Source organism: Arvicola amphibius, chromosome 2 (assembly GCF_903992535.2).
Source record: "Arvicola amphibius chromosome 2, mArvAmp1.2, whole genome shotgun sequence".
Classification (NCBI taxonomy): Eukaryota; Metazoa; Chordata; class Mammalia; order Rodentia; family Cricetidae; genus Arvicola; species Arvicola amphibius.
In genome coordinates, this window is record NC_052048.2 from 27,155,685 (window position 1) to 27,173,656 (window position 17,972).

The following is a 17,972-nucleotide window of genomic DNA, read 5'->3' on the forward strand; positions in this document are numbered from 1 at the left end:
GCTGGACAATGGTGGCACACGCCTTCAATCCCAGCACTCTAGGATGCAGAAGCAGACAGATTTCTGTGAGTTCGAGGCCAACCTGGTCTACAAAGTGGGTTCCAAGACAGGCTCCAAAGCTACAGAGATGACTGGGTCTGTGAGCACCTGTTGCTTCCAGAGGACCTGAGTTCAGTGCCCATGTCTGGCAGCTCACTGCTTACATCCTGAGGGGATCCAGTGCTCTCTGCTGACCTCCCAGGGTACTCATACAGACACACATACAAGCTCAGGTTCAGTGTGAAGATGCATCCCCTCCCCCAGCTCCTCCACTCCTGGGTAACAGTTGACGATGGTAGTGAATTGTGGGGCCCCAGAAGCCACAGTGTGGTTCTTCAGGAGACATTGCTTGTCAGCCATCCGCTGTGCTGATTACAGGACAAGGATTTATCCAGCTTTATTATTGATCATGTCCCACAAACACCCACTAGGAGGGACCTGGGAGGGCCATACCAGGGTGGGCATCTGGCCAGGACAGCTGTGAGGTCGCCAGACTGCTCATTCTGATCCATTTGACCACTAGTGATGCTCGGGAGCCCAGGTGCACTTCCGATGTCACAGCATCGGTGCTAGGATTAGCACTAAGTCCTCAGACGTCACAACTGTGTTGGCCTGCCTACAGTGGGAGTGTTAGCGTCCTGACTGCACCTGGGCCTGCCCTAACACACCGGGGCTTCCGAATGCCCCTGGTAAGCTGTACCACAGCCTAGATTTCATAGAAGGAGATGAGGGCTCTACTCACTTAGTAAAATGGGTCACTTCTGAAGTAGCACTACAAGTTAAAGACCATATATGACGGGGTGGGCATTTTATGTAGGATCAAGTGTAGGACCAGAGGTGGCCGAAAGCAAGGCACACCTGAGACTACTCAAAGCACTTTAAGATACGTTCTCCGATGCCAATGAAGTAGATGCCCTGGGCGATCCCGAAGAGAGGGGCTATGACTAAGGCCCGGCAGCCGGCTCCCTTCATGAAGGCAGCTGCTCCCTCCTGTGTCCAGAGTTTCCTGTGAAGAAAGGAGAGCCTTGGAAGTGAAGGCTAAAGGCACACTAACTCATGACTTTTCTCCAAGCTTGACTTTGTTTTTGTTGTTGGATTTGGGGAGGTCTCTGAATATAGCCCAGGCTAGCCGTGGGCTGCCCTCAACCTCCTGAGTGCTAGGATTATAGGACTACTACCTCCTTTAAGACACGATCTCACATTGTTTTAGGCTGACCTATGGTCCTGCCTCCACCTCTCAAGTGCTAGGCCAAAGACTGGAGCCATTAAACCCCACATGGTCAAGTATTTGTGCACCTTCCTTAGAGAGGGCTGCAGTGTGCAAGGAGAGCTACTTAGCAATTCCGGATTGTCTGGACTCTGGTTGGAGGAGTGGGGAGAAGCACAGGGGCTCATGGGAGAATCAGAAAACCCCCAATACTGTATTCTCTGAGAAGTGAGGGGCCAGTACACTCCAAAGCAGCTCCAAGTCCTTCCATGGGTCTTTAGCTGGCAGGCTGTCTGGGGCACTGGGCTCACCTGGCACAGTCAGTGACCCCACTGTAGGTGTCCTCACCCAGGCCTTTCTTGAGGGTCTGGATTCGAGTCTTCAGAACTGAGTGAAACAGAAGTTAAAGCAAGTAACAAACACCGGAGTCTGTCCCTTGTGCAAACCAAGTGGGTCCCCTGTGAGGCCAGGTCTGCACCGTGAGGTGAGCAGCCGCCTCTGCCTCCCCTTTAGTAGGGGAACTGTGGGTGGCCCTGAGCACACAGGGAACATCTTCTCACAGTTCCCCCAGTGCCAGTTCTCAGAACTACCAGGAAGGACAAGAAAGCCTATGTGGTAACAGGGAGCATCGAGGTTACCTGTCCTCCTGTGAGGGCCTCTGGGAGTTTATCCCAGGGGCTGAACAACGAGGGTTTTGAGGATTGGGGCTGTTTCACCTGCAAGTATGAGCTCTGTCTCCATAGACTGTGTGAGCCTGGTAACTAGAGCAGGGTGGCCCAGAAATCCCAAACTCCAGCCCTCTCCACACCTACCGTCCAGAGGGGTGACAGCCACCGCGGCCACAGAACCCGCTGCGCAGCCTGCCAGGAAGGAGTGTGTGAAGGGGGCCTTGCCGGTGAGCTCGCTGACCCCAAGCTGGTTCAGGTTCGCAAACAAGGGGAAATAGATGATAGAGAAGGGAATGTCTCTGCAGAAGAGAAAGACCACACTCTGGGTGCCCTCACAGCTGCTTCCCCAGCAGCCATGCGGCGCAGCAGATGGGAAAACACCCCTATTTGGCAGAGGGGAAGTTCTTCCCCTGTCCAGCTCCTCCCACCCCCACCCCTACTTCTGTAACCTGCAGAGGAACCAATCAGAGGGAAAGCAGTTTGGGAAGATGAGTCAGGTAGGCAGGCCCCTAGATAAGACACTTAGGTGCCTCTGGGCCCAGGCTCACTCAGGAAGAGGGCCTCACCTGAGAAGAGTGGCACCCAGGCCCCTGTAGAGCCCAGAGAGGCCCTGAGTGCGGAGCAGCTCTCGGGCAATGAGGGTAGCGGATGGGCGCTCGTGGGTGGAAGCCGGGCCAGTGCTGTAGGGTCGGGAGGTGGACGCGGCTGAGGTGGAGCCCTGATGACCGACAGCTGGAGAGGAGACAGGTATCCAAGATTTCCTTAGTGGTGGACCTCTCCCGTGTGCATGACAACACCTCAGTTAGAGTCGCCCAGCCTGATTAAAACCCTTGGATGAGGCAGGCAGTGGTGGTGCATGCCATTAATCGCAGCACTAGGGAGGCAGAGGCAGGCAGATCTCTGTGAGTTCAAGGCCAGCCTGGTCTACTGAGCAAGTTCCAGGACAGGCTCAATAGCTCCACAGAAGCCCGACTCGAAAAAACAACCAACAAACAAGCCAACGAAAACCCTTGGACGGCCGCCTTTGAGTCTTCTGGTGGTTGCATCCTGCTCTCACTTCGAGACAGAAACACTGTGTACGTTCTACTCAGTGTTAAAGGCCGCCAGCAAATCACCTCCTCAGCCTTCCAAGCCCAGGGCACGTGCCCTTTACAACCCCTCCAGCTCAGAGCAGAATTCAGTGCTAAACCATTTTAGTGTCGTGTTCAAAGCCTATGACTTGCTGAACTGAAGCTGGGCCTGTTGGTTCACTGTAAGCCTGCACTTGGAGGGCTGAGGCTGGAGGATTATTGCTAGTTAAAAAAAAAAAAAATGGGGCATGATGGCACACACCTTTAATCCCAGCACTCGGAGGCAGAGGCAAGTGGATCTCTGTGAATTTGAAGCTAGCCTGGTCTATATAGCTCCAGGCCAGCCAAGGCTACATAGTGAGACCCTGCCTATAAGAGTTAAGAAATAAACTGGGCGGTGGTGGTGCACGCCTTTAATCCTAGCACTCGGGAGGCAGAGGCAGGCGGATCTCTGTGAGTTCGAGACCAGCCTGGTCTACAAGAGCTAGTTCCAGGACAGGCTCCAAAGCCGCAGAGAAACCAAAAAAAAGTCTCGAAAAACCAAAAAAAGAAAAAAGAGTTAAGAAATAAATAATAATAACAGACATGAATTTTTGTTTTTGGTTGTGTTTCTAGACAGAGTTGCTCAGTGTAGCCCTAGCTCTCCTGGAACTCACTCTGTGGACCAGGCTGGCCCAGAACTCATAGAGCTCTGCCTGCCTCTGCCTCCTGAGTGCTGGGATTAAAGGCGTGCGCCACCACTGCAAGGCTCATAATTGAAAAACAATGACTAGTGTATGTGTTTTTCCTGCCTGTATGTCTGTGTACCACATGTATGCATTGAGCAAGAAGGATAGAAGATGTTATTGGATCCCCTGGAACTGGAGTCACAGACATGTGTGGAGTTACATACATGTGCTGGAATTAAACCCCAGTTCTCTAGAAGGACAGCAAGTGCTCTTAACTACTGAGCCACCTCTTCAGTACCCTAAGCCCCATTTTAAAATATCTTCAGGAATCCAGCCTGAACATCAAGGCATTGGCACAGAGGTCTGAGAGGAGCTTACACCCTCTAGAATCCAGGATCTCGTTTCTGCTCCTTGGTCTGAAAGGGTTAAAGGCATCACTGTTAAACATGTCTGTTGACCTAGAAGCTGAGTGTGCACAGAACTGGTGGTGGGAGTGTGCAGTGCAGTATGCATTGTGCTGGTCCCAGCCTTGCGGATACCATGAGCTGAGATGTGCCTCACCTAAGCGGCCAGCATCCTGAAGCTGAATCTTGAGCATTTCCATGGGACAGGTAACCACCACCTGGCATATTCCAGCCCCACACCCGGCCAGCATCTCCATCTTCAGGTTCTGCTGCGTCCTGTGGGACCAGGAATAAGGTTCTTAGTCTCGGGCCAGCCCTGCCCCACTCTGCCCCTCCTTTTTTTGGTAGTTAGAACTGTTTTGTTTTATTTATTTATTTAGGTTTTTTGAGACAGAGTTTCTCTATGCAACAGTCCTAGCTGTCCTGAAACTAACTCTATAGACTAGACCGGCCTTGAACTCACAGAGATCCACCTGCCTCTGCCTCCCGAGTGCTGGGATTAAAAGCGTGTGCCAGCATGCCTGACTCTCCTTTCTGTTTTTTGAAACTATTTAAACCAAGCCGTCCTCACTTTTGCTGCATTTCTGCTGCTGCCGCCTACCTCCTAGAAGTGCAGAGAGCACCACTGCGTGTGACTGAAGCTGCATTTCCAGCAGAAGCTATGGGGGCAGCTTGTACACCTGGGATGGAACCAGGAACCACAGGACAGCAATGTGGTGTCAGCTTGCGCTAGCCTCTCAAGGACCATCCGAGGACAAGTGGAGACACAGAAGAGAGGGTTTGGGGCTTGATGTTTAAAATTTGTCAGCATGTTGGGTGTGGCAACTCAAGGCTATGATTTTGACCACTTAGGAGGTAGAGGCTGGAGGATCACTATAAGTTTCAGGCCTGAGAGAGCTAAACAGGGAGACTCTGTCTCAAGAAAAAACAAACAAAACAAAACATGAACAAACAAAACAGAAAAAATCCATCAGCTAGTGGCTAAACATTTCTGTCCATATCTGTCTGTTTGGTATTTTATCTTGCATATACTGTCTGTGAGGACACAGGGCAGGGTCTCTGTGTCCCCATTATCTGTCCTTACCCATCTTGCATGAGCAGCTGCCGCAAGAAGTCATTGGCTGCCAGCTTGATTGCCTTCTCTGGAGTAACCAGGGTGAGGTTTACTGCAGCCCCTAGAGGTGGGAAATGGACAGAAGAATGGCCGGGAGTCTGTCACCACAGGCAGAGCTCCGGGTCGGCAGAAGCCAAGCAGGCAGCACAGTCTCTAAGGAAAAGATCCATTCCCTCTCCCCAACACATTTCCCTTCCCATTTATTTATTATTAATGTCTGTGGGCCCCAGCACACACGTGGAGGTCAGAGGATCATTTTGTGGCGTCTGTTCTCTCCCTCTACCCTTGCATGGTTCTGGAATTAAAGCCAGGTTGTGGGCCAGCACCTCAGTTTGAGCCAATTTGCCAGACCCCTCTCATTTTTGGATTACATAGCCCAGGAAGGCATGGAACTCACAGTCCTCCTGCTCCCTGAGCACGAGCATGGCAGGTGTGTCACCGTGAAGCACGCTGTCCTCCCGTGTAAGCTGCGAGCTCTCTGTTCACTGCCTCCCAGCTCCATTCTTCCCTTCCACTCTACTCTCTCCCTTCCTTCCTTCCTTCCTTCCTTCTTCTTTTGATATTTTGAGACAGGATCTCACCGAGATCCACTTGTCTCTGCCTCCTGAGAGCTGGGATTAAAGGCATATACCACCACCGCCCGGCTTTTTTTTTTTTAAGACATTTCCTTTTATCTTTTTAAAAATTTGTTAATTTAATTTGCCGGGCGGTGGTGGCGCACGCCTTTAATCCCAGCACTCGGGAGGCAGAGGTAGGCGGATCTCTGTGAGTTCGAGGCCAGCCTGGTCCACAAGAGCTAGTTCCAGGACAGGCTCTAAAAAAGCTGCAGAGAAACCCTGTCTCGAAAAACAAACAAACAAAAAATTGTTAATTTAATATGTATAGTGTTCTGCCTGCATGAATGCCTACACGCCAGAAGACGGCACCAGATCTCATTACAAATGTTTGTGAGCCACCATATGGTTGCTGGAAATTGAACTCAGAACCTATGGAAGGGCAGGCAGTGCTCTTAACCTCTGAGCCATCTCTCCAGCCCCTTTTTTTGTTTGTTTTAAAGAGTCTATTTTGTAAAAGATTATTTTATGTATGTAAGTGTTTGCCTGCATGTTTGTAAGTGCACCCATGCATGCCTGGGGCCTGCAAGATCAGAAGACACATCTGATTTCTCGGGATTAGAATTACAAGTGACTGTTAGCGGCCATGTGGGTGCTAGGACCTCTGGAAGAGCACCCAGTGCTCTTAGCTGTTGAGCCATCTTTCCAGTTCCCAAATTTTTATTTTATTTGCATAGTGCGCACGTGTGTGTGTGTGTGTACGTGTGGGGTGTGTGTGTGTGTGTGTGTGTATGAGTGTGTGAATGTGTATAAGTGCAGTCCCTATAGAGGACTCAAGACAGCCCTCCTGGAACTGGAATTACAGGTAGTCCTGGGAACAGAACTCAGGTCCTATGGAAGAGCAGTGCTTAATTTCCCCTCCTTTCTTCCATTCCTTTTTGATATTTTGAGACAGGTTTTCTCTGTGTAGTTCTGGCTGTCCTGAAACTCACTCTGTAGACCAGGCTGGCCTCAAACTCAGAGATCTCTCTGCCTCTGCCTCTGCCTCTGCCTCTGCCTCTGCCTCTGCCTCTGCCTCTGCCTCTGCCTCCCGGCTGCAGTGCTGTTCTTAACTGCTGAGCCAGCTTTCCAGTCCTGTCTCTTCCCTAAACTCCTGTTCTCTTTATGGATGCATGTGTTCCATTGCTAAGAAGTTAAGAAGTCATCGGTTTTTGTTGTTATTGTTGTTATGTTTTGTTGTTTCCCTTTTTGGTTTGTCTGAGACAGGATCACATGTAACCTAGGACAGCTGGACATGAACTCCTTTTGTGACTGGGGATAATCTTGAATTCATGATTCTCCTGGCTCCGTCTCTCAAATGCTGGGATCACAGGTACATGCAACCACATTGGCTAACAATAGCTAAGAAGTCACTGCAGTCTGTCCTGCTGGTATCTTCCATCTCTAATGGTGAAGCAGCAGGCTGGGGAACTGGGCAGGTCTCCTTCTTTATGGGAACCAGGTGATCCACACACGTTTGTCCTTGTTCTCAGGGGTCCTCGCATATCAGCGCTTTCCCAGCACCGACGGACAGCCCAAATCCCATGGTCTCCTTATAACTGTGAAAGCTGCAGACAGCAGCAGCACAGGGTCATTGGAGCTGAGTTCACAGCTCTGTGGGTCATTCTATGTCAGGAGGGGAGAGAGGCAGGGGAAGGCTGGAGGCTTTTGCTTTAAATACAGCACAGCCAAGCACCTCCAGGGAGGCCTTAGCTAGAAGCAGTGGCTTCCACATTCAAGGCTCTTGGAAGCTGGAGAAGTTCAGAGCCTCGTAGTAGTTCAGGCCCCAACCCAGCAGCTCCCTGGGTGGAATGAACACCCATACCACTGTGCTCCAAGCTCACAAAGTGCTGGCTGAATGCACCGCCCCATCATCCTTGGGAGTTCAGAAACCCACCTCGGTACATGCCCAAGAAGCCCTCAGCACGTGCGGTCTTCATCAGGCAATCTGTCCTAGAAGCAGAGGCCAGAAAGGAAGTTAGTAGTGACCAGGTGTACCTCTTCCCCTTCCTGGGCACACCTCAGTTGGCTTGGCCCCCCCAGATCCCACCCTGAAGAAAACGAAACCTCAGACCCTTCTCAGAGCCCGTCCTGCCTTCATTTCTTCCACAAATACCTACATTCCTTTATACACATCTTTCCCCTGCTGGTTCTGCAGTCGGGTCTTGGCAAGGTCAATGGGAAACACGCAGGTCACTCCCACGAGTCCTGCCACACCTCCATTGATGAGTTTTGCAGTGATGCTAGCCCATGGGGAGGAGAGGAAGAGACGCAGTGAGAGAGGGTACTTGGCACAGCCAGCTTGGGTAGGGACAGAAGAGCAGGACCAGGCAATGAAAATCAGGAATGGTAGCTACTGGGCTTCCAGCTGTCAGTCCCTGTCCCCTCCCTCCACACAGGCTGGGAGCCTCTTTCAAGGAAGCCCATGTTTACCAGCCTGATGGCCTCATGCTAGCACACAGTGAAAGGCTCACCAAGCTAAGACACTGTGCCTGCTGGGAAGGGGCCCACCGGCGAGTTGGCAGGCCTCTGTTTGGACTTCAGAGATGCCTTCCAGCCTCTCACCCTTGGAGGCCTGTGTGGAAGTTTTCAAACAAATTCCAACTTTATTTCCAATTGTAGGTCAAGAGAATGTGGTACAGTGGAAACCTGGCTGGGCTGTGAGCTTGGGCAAGTTGCCTCAGGCCTTGGAAACTTTTTTCCCTCATCTAAGGGACTATGTCAGGATTAACTAAATGAACATCAGGTAAATGACAGCTATTAAGGATGAGACCCCACCAGGCTGGAGAGATGGCTCATCAGTTAAGAACACTGGTTGCTTTTTGCAGAGGGCCCAGGTTCGATTCCCAGCACCCACATGGCAGCTCACAACCATGTGTAACTCCAGTTCCAGGGAATCCAATGCCCTCTTCTGACCTCTGTAGGCATCAGGCATACACATAAATTATGCAGGCAAAACGTTCATACAAAATCAACCTAAAATTTTTTTAAAGGGTAAGGTGCCCTGTCTCTGAACATGCATGTGTCTTAGCAATTGATAACCAGGATTAACAAGCAGTATATTATCTGCCCTAGACTCTGTAAAGACATGAGCCTGGGAACAGAAAACAAAGCTTTCTCAGACTCCCTGGAAAATAGTAAAATGTTCTTATCTTTCAGGCTGTGGACAGACATGAGGATAATACTTGAGACAGAATAGCTAAAAGCAGTTAACAATAGGTTTCTTCACAAAGGAACCCAAATAAGCAAGAAAGTGGTAACAAAGGGGACCATGGCTTAAACTTACCTGAGGAAATGTGTGAAAACATTACTGTAGGGGAGGGGGCGCTTAAAGACAATCTCATGCAGCCCAGGCTGACCTCAATCTTACTATGTAGCCAAGGCTAGCCTTCAACCTAATCCTCCTAGAGCTGGGATATAGGCATGCACCATCATGCCCAGCATGCAGACTGGATTTTAACAGTACTCTGTGTGTGTGTGTGTGTGTGTGTGTGTGTGTGTGTGTGTGTGTGTATGTGTGTGTGTGTCTGTTGGTAGATTTAGGGAAATACATGTTTGGGGCAACAGGTCTCACCTGCTCTTCCCGCTCTCCTATTCCAGAACTGGCGCCAACACAATGGTGCCATTGCAGCCCTTCTTCAGACCAGCTGTCCCCTAGAGCCTACCTCAGGTCCTGGCTGGACATCCCGCCGGCGATCAATGGCAGCTCCCAGGACTCAGGCTGTGGCGTCCTCACAGGCAGCTGCTGCTGAGGCCAGTGGAGAGGGAAGAAGTCTGTCTGTGTCCTTGACGCTAGCCTTCCACGGAGCTGACAGGACAGGACAGCATGTGTCCCCACTTCCTAGACCTTTTGGAAGTGTGCATTCACACAGGATCCTCAACTGTTTGGACTTCTGTCAGAAAATAGGCCAGGTGCACATGCCTTTAATCTCAGCACTCAGGAGACAGAGGCAGGTGGATCTTTGAGTTTGAGGCTAGCCTGGTCTACGGAGCAAGTTCCAGGACAGCTAGAGCTAGACAGAAAAACCCAATTTCAAACAAACAACCCCCCCAAAGAATTCTCTCTGAAAAAAAAAGAAAAAGAAAAAGAAAGAAAAGAAAAGAAAGGGAGGAGGTGAGAAAGGAGAAGGCCAAATTAAGAGGCCACCCCAAAAGGCTTTTGGGGGAGTTCTGGGAGTAGTGGAGACATGGGCTGTGAAAAAATTTTACTAAGAGTTCCTCTCACAATAAGCAAGGACTGCAAAACTTTGTTCTTTTCTTTTTTTTATAGGATTTTATTTATTTATTATGTATACAACATTCTGCCTCCATGTATGCCTGCATGCCAGAAGACGGCGCCAGATCTCATTACAGATGGTTGTGAGCCACCATGTGGTTGCTGGGAACTGAACTCAGGACCTCTGAAAGAGCAGCCAGTGCTCATAACCACTGAGCCATCTCTCCAGCTCCTGTTTCATTTTTCAAGATAGGGTATTGTTCTTTTCTTTTCTTTTTTCGAGACAGGGTTTCTCTGTAGCTTTGGAGCCTGTCCTGGAACTAGTTATGTAGACCAGGCTGCCACAAATTTACAGAGATCCAGCTGCCTCTGTCTCCCGAGTGCTGGGATTAAAGGCGTGCGCCATTAAGATCTTCCTTGTAGCCCTGACTGGCCTGGAATTCGCTCTGTAGACCAGGTTGACCTGAGACTCACAGAGATCCAGCTGCTTCTGCTGAGATCACAGGTGCATGCCACCATGACTGGTGTCACATTTATGACTGTCACATATGGGTCCCCTCTTCCATGTTCCTTCCTCTTTCTGAGGCTGCCATACTTGCTTGACAGCCTCAACAAGAATTAGTCATCTCTAGGTCTTTTTATTTGGGGGAAGGAAAGAAAGGAAGAGGGGGAAAGTGACTTAGAGATAAGTTAATCAGGTCAGTAAAAAAATATTATTAAGGGGCCAGAGAGATGGTTGGGTGGTTAGAAACACTTGCTCTTCCAGGAACCAGGTTCAATTCTCAGTACCCACATGGCAGCTCCAACCATCTGTAACTCCAGTTTTAGGAGACTTGATGCAGCTTTCTGACGTCTGCAGGCTCCGGGCACCCAGATGGTGCACATACAGACAGACAGACAGACAGACAGACAGACATACGGCAAAACACCCACAGCCAGTTCTGGGACATAGTACTGGAGAAGAAATGACTAAGATCTTATCTCTTGGGGACTTAAATTCTAGAAGCTACAGATAGTACACAGGAAAGCCTGAAGATCCTAGGGAGTAAGAAATACTATGGAGAAAATGGTGCCTCCTGTCTATCTTTCCAGAACCTGGAAGCCTAGGCAGGAGGGTCTGGTGTGCAAGGGCTGCTGGGAGATGACTCTCAGTAAACTTAGCCTGCCTAGAAAGCACAAGCATCAGCACTGGGGGTGGAGACATGTGTGGTGTAGGAAGTCCTTCTGTCTATGTGTTGCTTTCATTGGTTAACAAAGAAACTGCCTTGGCCTGTTGATAGGGCAGAACTTAGGTGGGGGGGAACTGGATTGAATGTTGGGAGAAAGAAGGGTGGAGTCAAGAGAGAAGCCATGAATCCGTGGCCAGAGACAGACATGCTGAATCTTTGCCAGTAAGCCACTGCCACGTGGCGATATACAGATTAATAGAAACGGGTTAAATTAATGTAAGAGTCAATAAGAAGTTAGAGCTAATGGGGCAAGCAGTGTTGTAATGAATATGGTTTCTGTGTGATTATTTCGGTTCTGGGCAGCCGGGACAAACAAGCAGGCTCTCCTCCTACACATGTGGACCCCTGAAGCTCATTGGTCAGCCATCCCAGCCACATCTGTACACCTCAGTTCAGTGAGAAATTGTCCCCAAAACTTACAAAAGTAGAGAGTGATGGAGGAAGTCTTGTGATCTCTGCCATAGGTGAAAGGGGAGGGTGGGCTGTGAAGGGGAAAGCTGACTACAATGAGGTCTGAGCAGGGTTTCACCAGGCAGCCATGGAGGTGGGAGGCTCAGGCAGAGCAGAGCTGCGGGGAAGCGCGGCCAGGAAAGCAGAGTTAGTAATTGAGGCAGCTGTGCTGAGCAGAGGTAGGACATACATGCTCAAGGCGGATCCAGTCAGCTGCTGCGGGAAGAAACGGGAGCCAGTCAGAAGACAGCAGCATAAGACTTAGTGCGGCAGTACAAAACGGGACAGTCTTGAGCACAACCTTATTGCTGGCCACAGCTCCTGTGCCAAGCTTTCGTTTTGCTGTTGGTCTGATACTGGGGACTGGACTCTGGGGCTGGCCTTGTTCTGCCAATGAGCCCTATTTTGCTTTGTTTTGAGACGGGGTTTCTCTGTGAAAGTCCTGGCTGTCCTGGAACTCATATTCTTTTGCCATTGCCTTCCAAGTGCTGAATTCAAAAGTGTCAACACCACCCGGCATCTCTTTTACTTTTTGAGACAGGATATTGCTAAGTTTGCCCAGGCTGGCCTGGAACTCACTACATATGCTAGGCTGGCCTCCAACTTGTAATCTTCCTGCCTCAGCCTTCCCTCTAATTGAGATTGCAGGTCTTAATGATATTAATATTAAGCCTAATTAATTCCAGTTCATACATAAATACCAGGTATATTCTTGTCCTTGGATCCCGAGACATTCAACTGACCTCATTGCATTTCTTGCCATAATTGCAGTTAAAATTCTACTTTTGTGTCCATGCTTTATTTATGGTGTGTGTGTGTGTGCATGTGTGTGTGTGTATGTATGTGTGTGTGTGTGTGTATGTGTGTGTGTGTGTATGTGTGTATGTGTGTGTATGTGTGTGTGTGTATGTGTGTATGTGTGCCACAGCATGTGTGGAGGTCAGAGAACAATCTCAGGAGTTGGTTCTCACCTTTCCCTGGGGCTATAGGACTTGTATAGCAAATTCTTTTACCCATTGAGCCATCCTACCAGACCATAGAATTGCTGTTTTTATTTATTTTGGTTTCTCTGTGTAACAGCTCTGGCTGTCCGTGTCAACCAGACTGGCCTTCCTTGAACTCAAAGATCCGTCTGCCTCTGCTGGGATTAAAGCCCCCATGCTAGACATTTTGAGACAGTCTCACATTGTAGCTTAGCCCAAGATAGCCTCCAGCCTGAGTCTGGATTGTTCGTGGCAATCCTCCTCCTCCAGTCTGAGTCTGGATCACAGGCTGTGTGATAACTGGTTTTATGTAGGCCTGAGAACTGAACCCAGACTTTAAGGTTGTTAGGAAAACACTGTTTTACATTGAAAACTGAGTTACATTTCCAACCCACTTCTTTTCTTATTTTTAACCATTTGTGTGCCTGCACATGTGAGCTGTTTTCCGTGGAGGCCAGAAGGGGGCAATAGAGCCCCTGAAACTGAAGGGATAAGGTTGTGAGTCACCTGTTAAGTGTGCTGTCCTCTGCAAAACAACATGCACTTGTAACGACTGAATTGTCTCAGCTCCCTAGACTGCTACACACACATCTATGTACATATATATACATACACATGCATATACATACATATGTCTATATGTGGGTGCTTAAATAGGCATGTATGTGGGTGTTTTCCCCATGTTTGTCTTTACATTTCATATTCATATTTGGTGCCCAAAGAGGGTGTCAGATTCTCTGAAACTGGATTTACAATTGTAAGCTTCTATGAATGTTTTTTTTTTTTTTTTTTTTTTTTTTTGGTTTTTCGAGACAGGGTTTCCCCTATGAATGTTGTGAATTGAATGTGGATTCTCTGGAAGGGCAGCCAGTACTTTTAACTGATGAGCCATCTCTCCACTCAGAAGTTTAATACTGAGCCCAGCAGTGGTGGCGCACGCCTTTAATCCCAGAATTTGGGAGTCAGAGGCAGGTGGATCTCTGTGAGTTCGAGGCCAGCCTGGTCTACAGAGAGAGCTCCAGGACAGGTTCCAAAGCTACACAGAGAAATCCTGTCTCAAAAGTCATGATATTAAAGGTCAGCAGTTCTTTGAGATGGTAAACTGCTATGGAAAGAAAAAAAAAAAACCAAACCTGTAGGAATGGCCAAGATCAAAAACACTGATGACAACTTATGCTGGAGAGGTTGTGGGGTAAAGAGAACACTCCTGCATTGCTGGTGGGAGTGCAAGCTGGTACAGCCCCTTTGGATATCAGTGTGGCTGGCGACTTCTCAGAAAATTAGGAAACAACCTTCCTCAAGACCCAGCAACACCACTTTTGAGTATATACCCAAAGGATGCTCAATCATGTCCTCAACTATGTTCATAGCAGTATTATTTGTCATAGCCAGAGCTTGGAAGCAACCTAAATGTCCCTCCACTGAAGAACGGATGAAGAAAAATTATACAATGGAATACTACACAGTGGAAAAAAATAATGAAATCTTGAAATTTTCAGGCAAATGGATGAATCTAGAAAACATTACATTGCGTGAGGTAACTCAGACCCAGAATGACAAATATAGTATGTACTCACTCATAAATGGTTTTTATCTTTTTAAAAAAAGAACATTTATTTACTTATTATGTATACAATATTCTGTCTGTGTGTATGCCTGCAGGCCAGAGGAGGGCACCAGACCCCATTACAGATGGTTGTGAGCCACCATGTGGTTGCTGGGAATTGAACTCAGGACCTTTGGAAGAGCCGGCAATGCTCTTAATCTCTGAGCCATCTCTCCAGCCCCATAAGTGGCTTTTAGACATAAAGAAAAGAAAAACTAGCCTACAATTCACAATCCCAGAGAACCTAGACAACAAAACGACCCTAAGAGAGACATACATGGGAAGTAGAAAAAGACAAGATCTCCTGAGTAATTTGGGAAGCGTGGGGTTCATAGGAGAGGGCAGAAGGGGAGGGGGAGGAAGGGAGCAGAGAAAAGTATATAGCTCAATAAAAAACTGAAACAACAACAAAAACCCAAAACAAAACCCCAAGTGGCTACTTAGGAAGTTCAGAACCTAATCTTTCTCTGCTAAGTCAGAGCAAAGGAAACAGACACATGGCAGCCCTTTGGGTAACACTGCCTGTGTTTCTAGAGCAAATCAGATGTCTGAAATCAAAGTTCCTTGGTGATGGGAATGGGAGACATTTGAGATAAGTCAGAGAGCAAAGGGATAGCCTGAGCCTGGGCACTCAGTACCACTCTGCGGCATCTGCTGGTGGATGCTTTCCTCACTCCGCAAATCCTAGCAGGTTCCCTTTAGCAAACTCAGGTACTCAGAGCCTGGCTTCACAAGAGTCCTGCCACAGTAAATGAATCAATGAGTCAGTTGATACCAGTGTGTATGTGTGCCTGTATGTGCATCAGGTTTGTTTTTGTTTTTTTTTTGTTTTTTGAAGACAGGATTTCTCTGTGTTACAGCTCTGGTTGTCCTGGAACTAGCTCTTGTAGACCAGGCTGGCCTTGAACTCACAGTGGTCCACCTGCCTCTGACTCTGCCTCCTGAGTGCTGGGATTTAAAGGCATGTGCCACCACTGCCTGCCTTAAATTTTTTAAAAAAATTATTTTAATTTTTTAAAATTTAGCCAGCTATGGTTTTAAAGCAATCTTATCAGGAAAATCCTGAACTTGGGAACAGTCCTATTCTGCCCAGTCCTTCCGGCAACCTGTTGAATGCCTGCAATGACAGACAATATTCCTGGAGGGGGGTTGTAGTTTAAAGTTTTACCTTCAGGGAATTTAGATTTTACTGGTACCAGCACTTTGAAAGGGCAGGGCTGGCAGTGTGCTCAGTGGAAGTGTGACCTCATGGGTGGGAGGTTTTACATTCTAGCCTGAGTACTAATGAGGAAGATTCTGTAATCTGGAGAACTGTTTGCCTCATTACTGCAGGGACAACAAAGCAATGGCTCAGGCTCCATATAATGAATGGACTTGCTCTGCCTTTTTTTTTTTTTTTTTTTTGGTTTCTCAAGACAAGGTTTCTCTGTAGCTTTGGAGCCTGTCCTGGAACTAGCTCTGTAGACCAGTGATGTGGGGTTCCCCTCTGTATGCTGTGAATACCATTGATTAATAAAGAAACTGCTTTGGACCTATAGCAAGGCAGAACTTGGCTGGGGGAAGGAACTAAACTGAATGCTGGGAAAGAGAAGGTAGAGTCAGGGAGAAGCCATGTATCCCCACTGGAGACATGCTGGGAACTTTACCCAGTAAGCCACAGCTACATGTCAATACACAGTTACTAGAAAAGGGTTAAATTAAGGTATACGTGTTAGCCACTAAGAAGATAGAGATAATGGGCCAAGCAGTGTTTTAAATAATACAGTTTCGGGGCTGGAGAGATGGCTCAGAGGTTAAGAGCATTACCTGCTCTACCACAGGTCCTGAGTTCAGTTCTCACAACCATCTGTAATAGGGTCTGGTGCCCTCTTCTGGCCTGCAGGCATTCACATAGACAGAATATTGTATACATAATAAGTAAATATTTAAAAAATAATACAGTTTCTGTGTGATTATTTTGGGTCTGAGCTGTCGGGCAGTGGGGAAACAAACGGCCTTACTACAACAGACCAGGCTGGTCTAGAACTCACAGAGATCTGCCCGCCTCTGCCTCCTGAGTGCTGGGATTAAAGGCAGGCGCCACCACTGCCCAGTGACTTTTTTTTTTTAAAGAAAGGGTTTCACTATGCAGACCATGTTGTCCTCAAACTGACTCATTAGCCTTAGCCTTATGAATGCTGGAATACTTTCACTATTTTTTATAGTGCTAAACAATTTTTTTTAAAAAGTACACTCAGGAAGCACCTCCCCCATTGATTTTTTTTTTTTTTGAGACAGGGTTTCTCTGCAGCTTTAGAGCCTGTCCTGGAACTAGCTCTTGTAAACCAGGTTGGTCTCGAACTCACAGAGAGATCCGCCTGCCTCTGCCTCCCGAGTGCTGGGATTAAAGGCGTGCGCCACCACCGCCCGGCCTCCCCCATTGATTTTTGAGCCTTGCATATGCTAGGCAAGTGTTCCTCCACTGAGATCTACCCATAGCTCTTTGTCGGGGTCTCATTGTTACCCAGACCAGCCTTGCACTTAATCTGTGGCCTCCGCAGACTTGTACTTGTCATTATCCCTGCCTCGGCCTCCTATGTCACCAAGTACTGCTTGGAAGGTGTAGAATGACTCAAGAGTCCACGTGAGTAAGGCTGTCCAGAGCACCAGGCTTCTGCTGCAGCCCCTACCTCTTGGCAGACCTTCAATTTGCTTTTCAGGATCAATACTAGTTAAAAAAAAAATAAAAGTTGGTTTATGCTTCATCTTTAAAGTTTTTATATAGTGTGTGTGAGGGGCTAAGAGATGGCTCAGTGGTTAAAAGTGATGGTTGAGAATCCAGGTTCAAAACTCAGCAGTCACATAGTGGCTTATAACCACCTGTAATGCCCACTCTAGGGGATCTGATGCCCTTTTCAGGTACCAGGCATGTATGTGGTGCACAGACCTACACGCAGGCAAAACATTCATATACATAAAATAGAAACTTTTTTTTGAAAGTGTGAGCCTATGGGGCTGGAGAGATGGCTTAGCAGTTAAGAGCACTGACTGTTCTTACAGAGGTCCCGAGTTCAATTCCCAGCAACCACATGGTGGCTCACAACCATCTATAAACAGATCTGGTGCCCTCTTCTGGCCTTCAGGTAGGACACGGTATACATAAATAAATCTTAAAAAAAATAAAGTGTGACCCTCATATGTATGGATTTCAGAGGACCAATTTTGACAGCTGGTTGTCTCCTTCCACTGTGGGCTCCAGGGACTGAACCAGGTTTTTAGGTTTGTGCCGCAAACACCTTTACTAACTGAGCCATCTTGCCAGCCTTGTTTTATCTTGCAATTTAATTCTATTTCTTTTTTCTTTTTCTTTTTTTTTTTTTTGTTTTTCGAGACAGGGTTTCCCTGTAGTTTCTAGAGCCTGTCCTGGAACTAGCTCTTGTAGACCAGGCTGGCCTCGAACTCAGAGATCCGCCCGCCTCTGCCTCCCGAGTGCTGGGATTAAAGGTGTGCGCCACCACTGCCCGGCTTAATTCTATTTCTGTACTAATTTGTTGATATTGTAAAGTTTCATCGATACTGATCCAGGAAGAACCAGGAGAAAACCAGGTCGTTCACCATTGGTAGTAAAGTCTTGTCTGGGGCTTGGCAGATGGCTCAACAGGTCAGGGTGCCAAGGCTGACGAGTTTTGGCAATCCTGGACTCCACACGGTGGAAGAACTGACCCCCACATGCACACTATGGTAAG

General features: G+C 48.1%; 1 protein-coding gene across 1 annotated transcript; it reads right to left on the reverse strand.

The window, feature by feature from the left end:
• Positions 1-903: 903 nt before the first annotated feature.
• Slc25a18 (solute carrier family 25 member 18) lies at positions 904-9,457 on the reverse strand. The gene is made up of 9 exons (XM_038320780.1): positions 9,429-9,457; positions 7,884-8,006; positions 7,661-7,716; positions 5,141-5,231; positions 4,214-4,332; positions 2,481-2,646; positions 2,059-2,213; positions 1,558-1,633; positions 904-1,045 (listed from the first exon to the last, which is right to left on the reverse strand). The coding sequence occupies exons 1-9, from the start codon at positions 9,446-9,448 to the stop codon at positions 904-906; spliced, it is 948 nt and encodes a 315-aa protein (XP_038176708.1). The 5' UTR covers positions 9,449-9,457.
• Between the last annotated feature and the right edge of the window lie 8,515 nt (positions 9,458-17,972).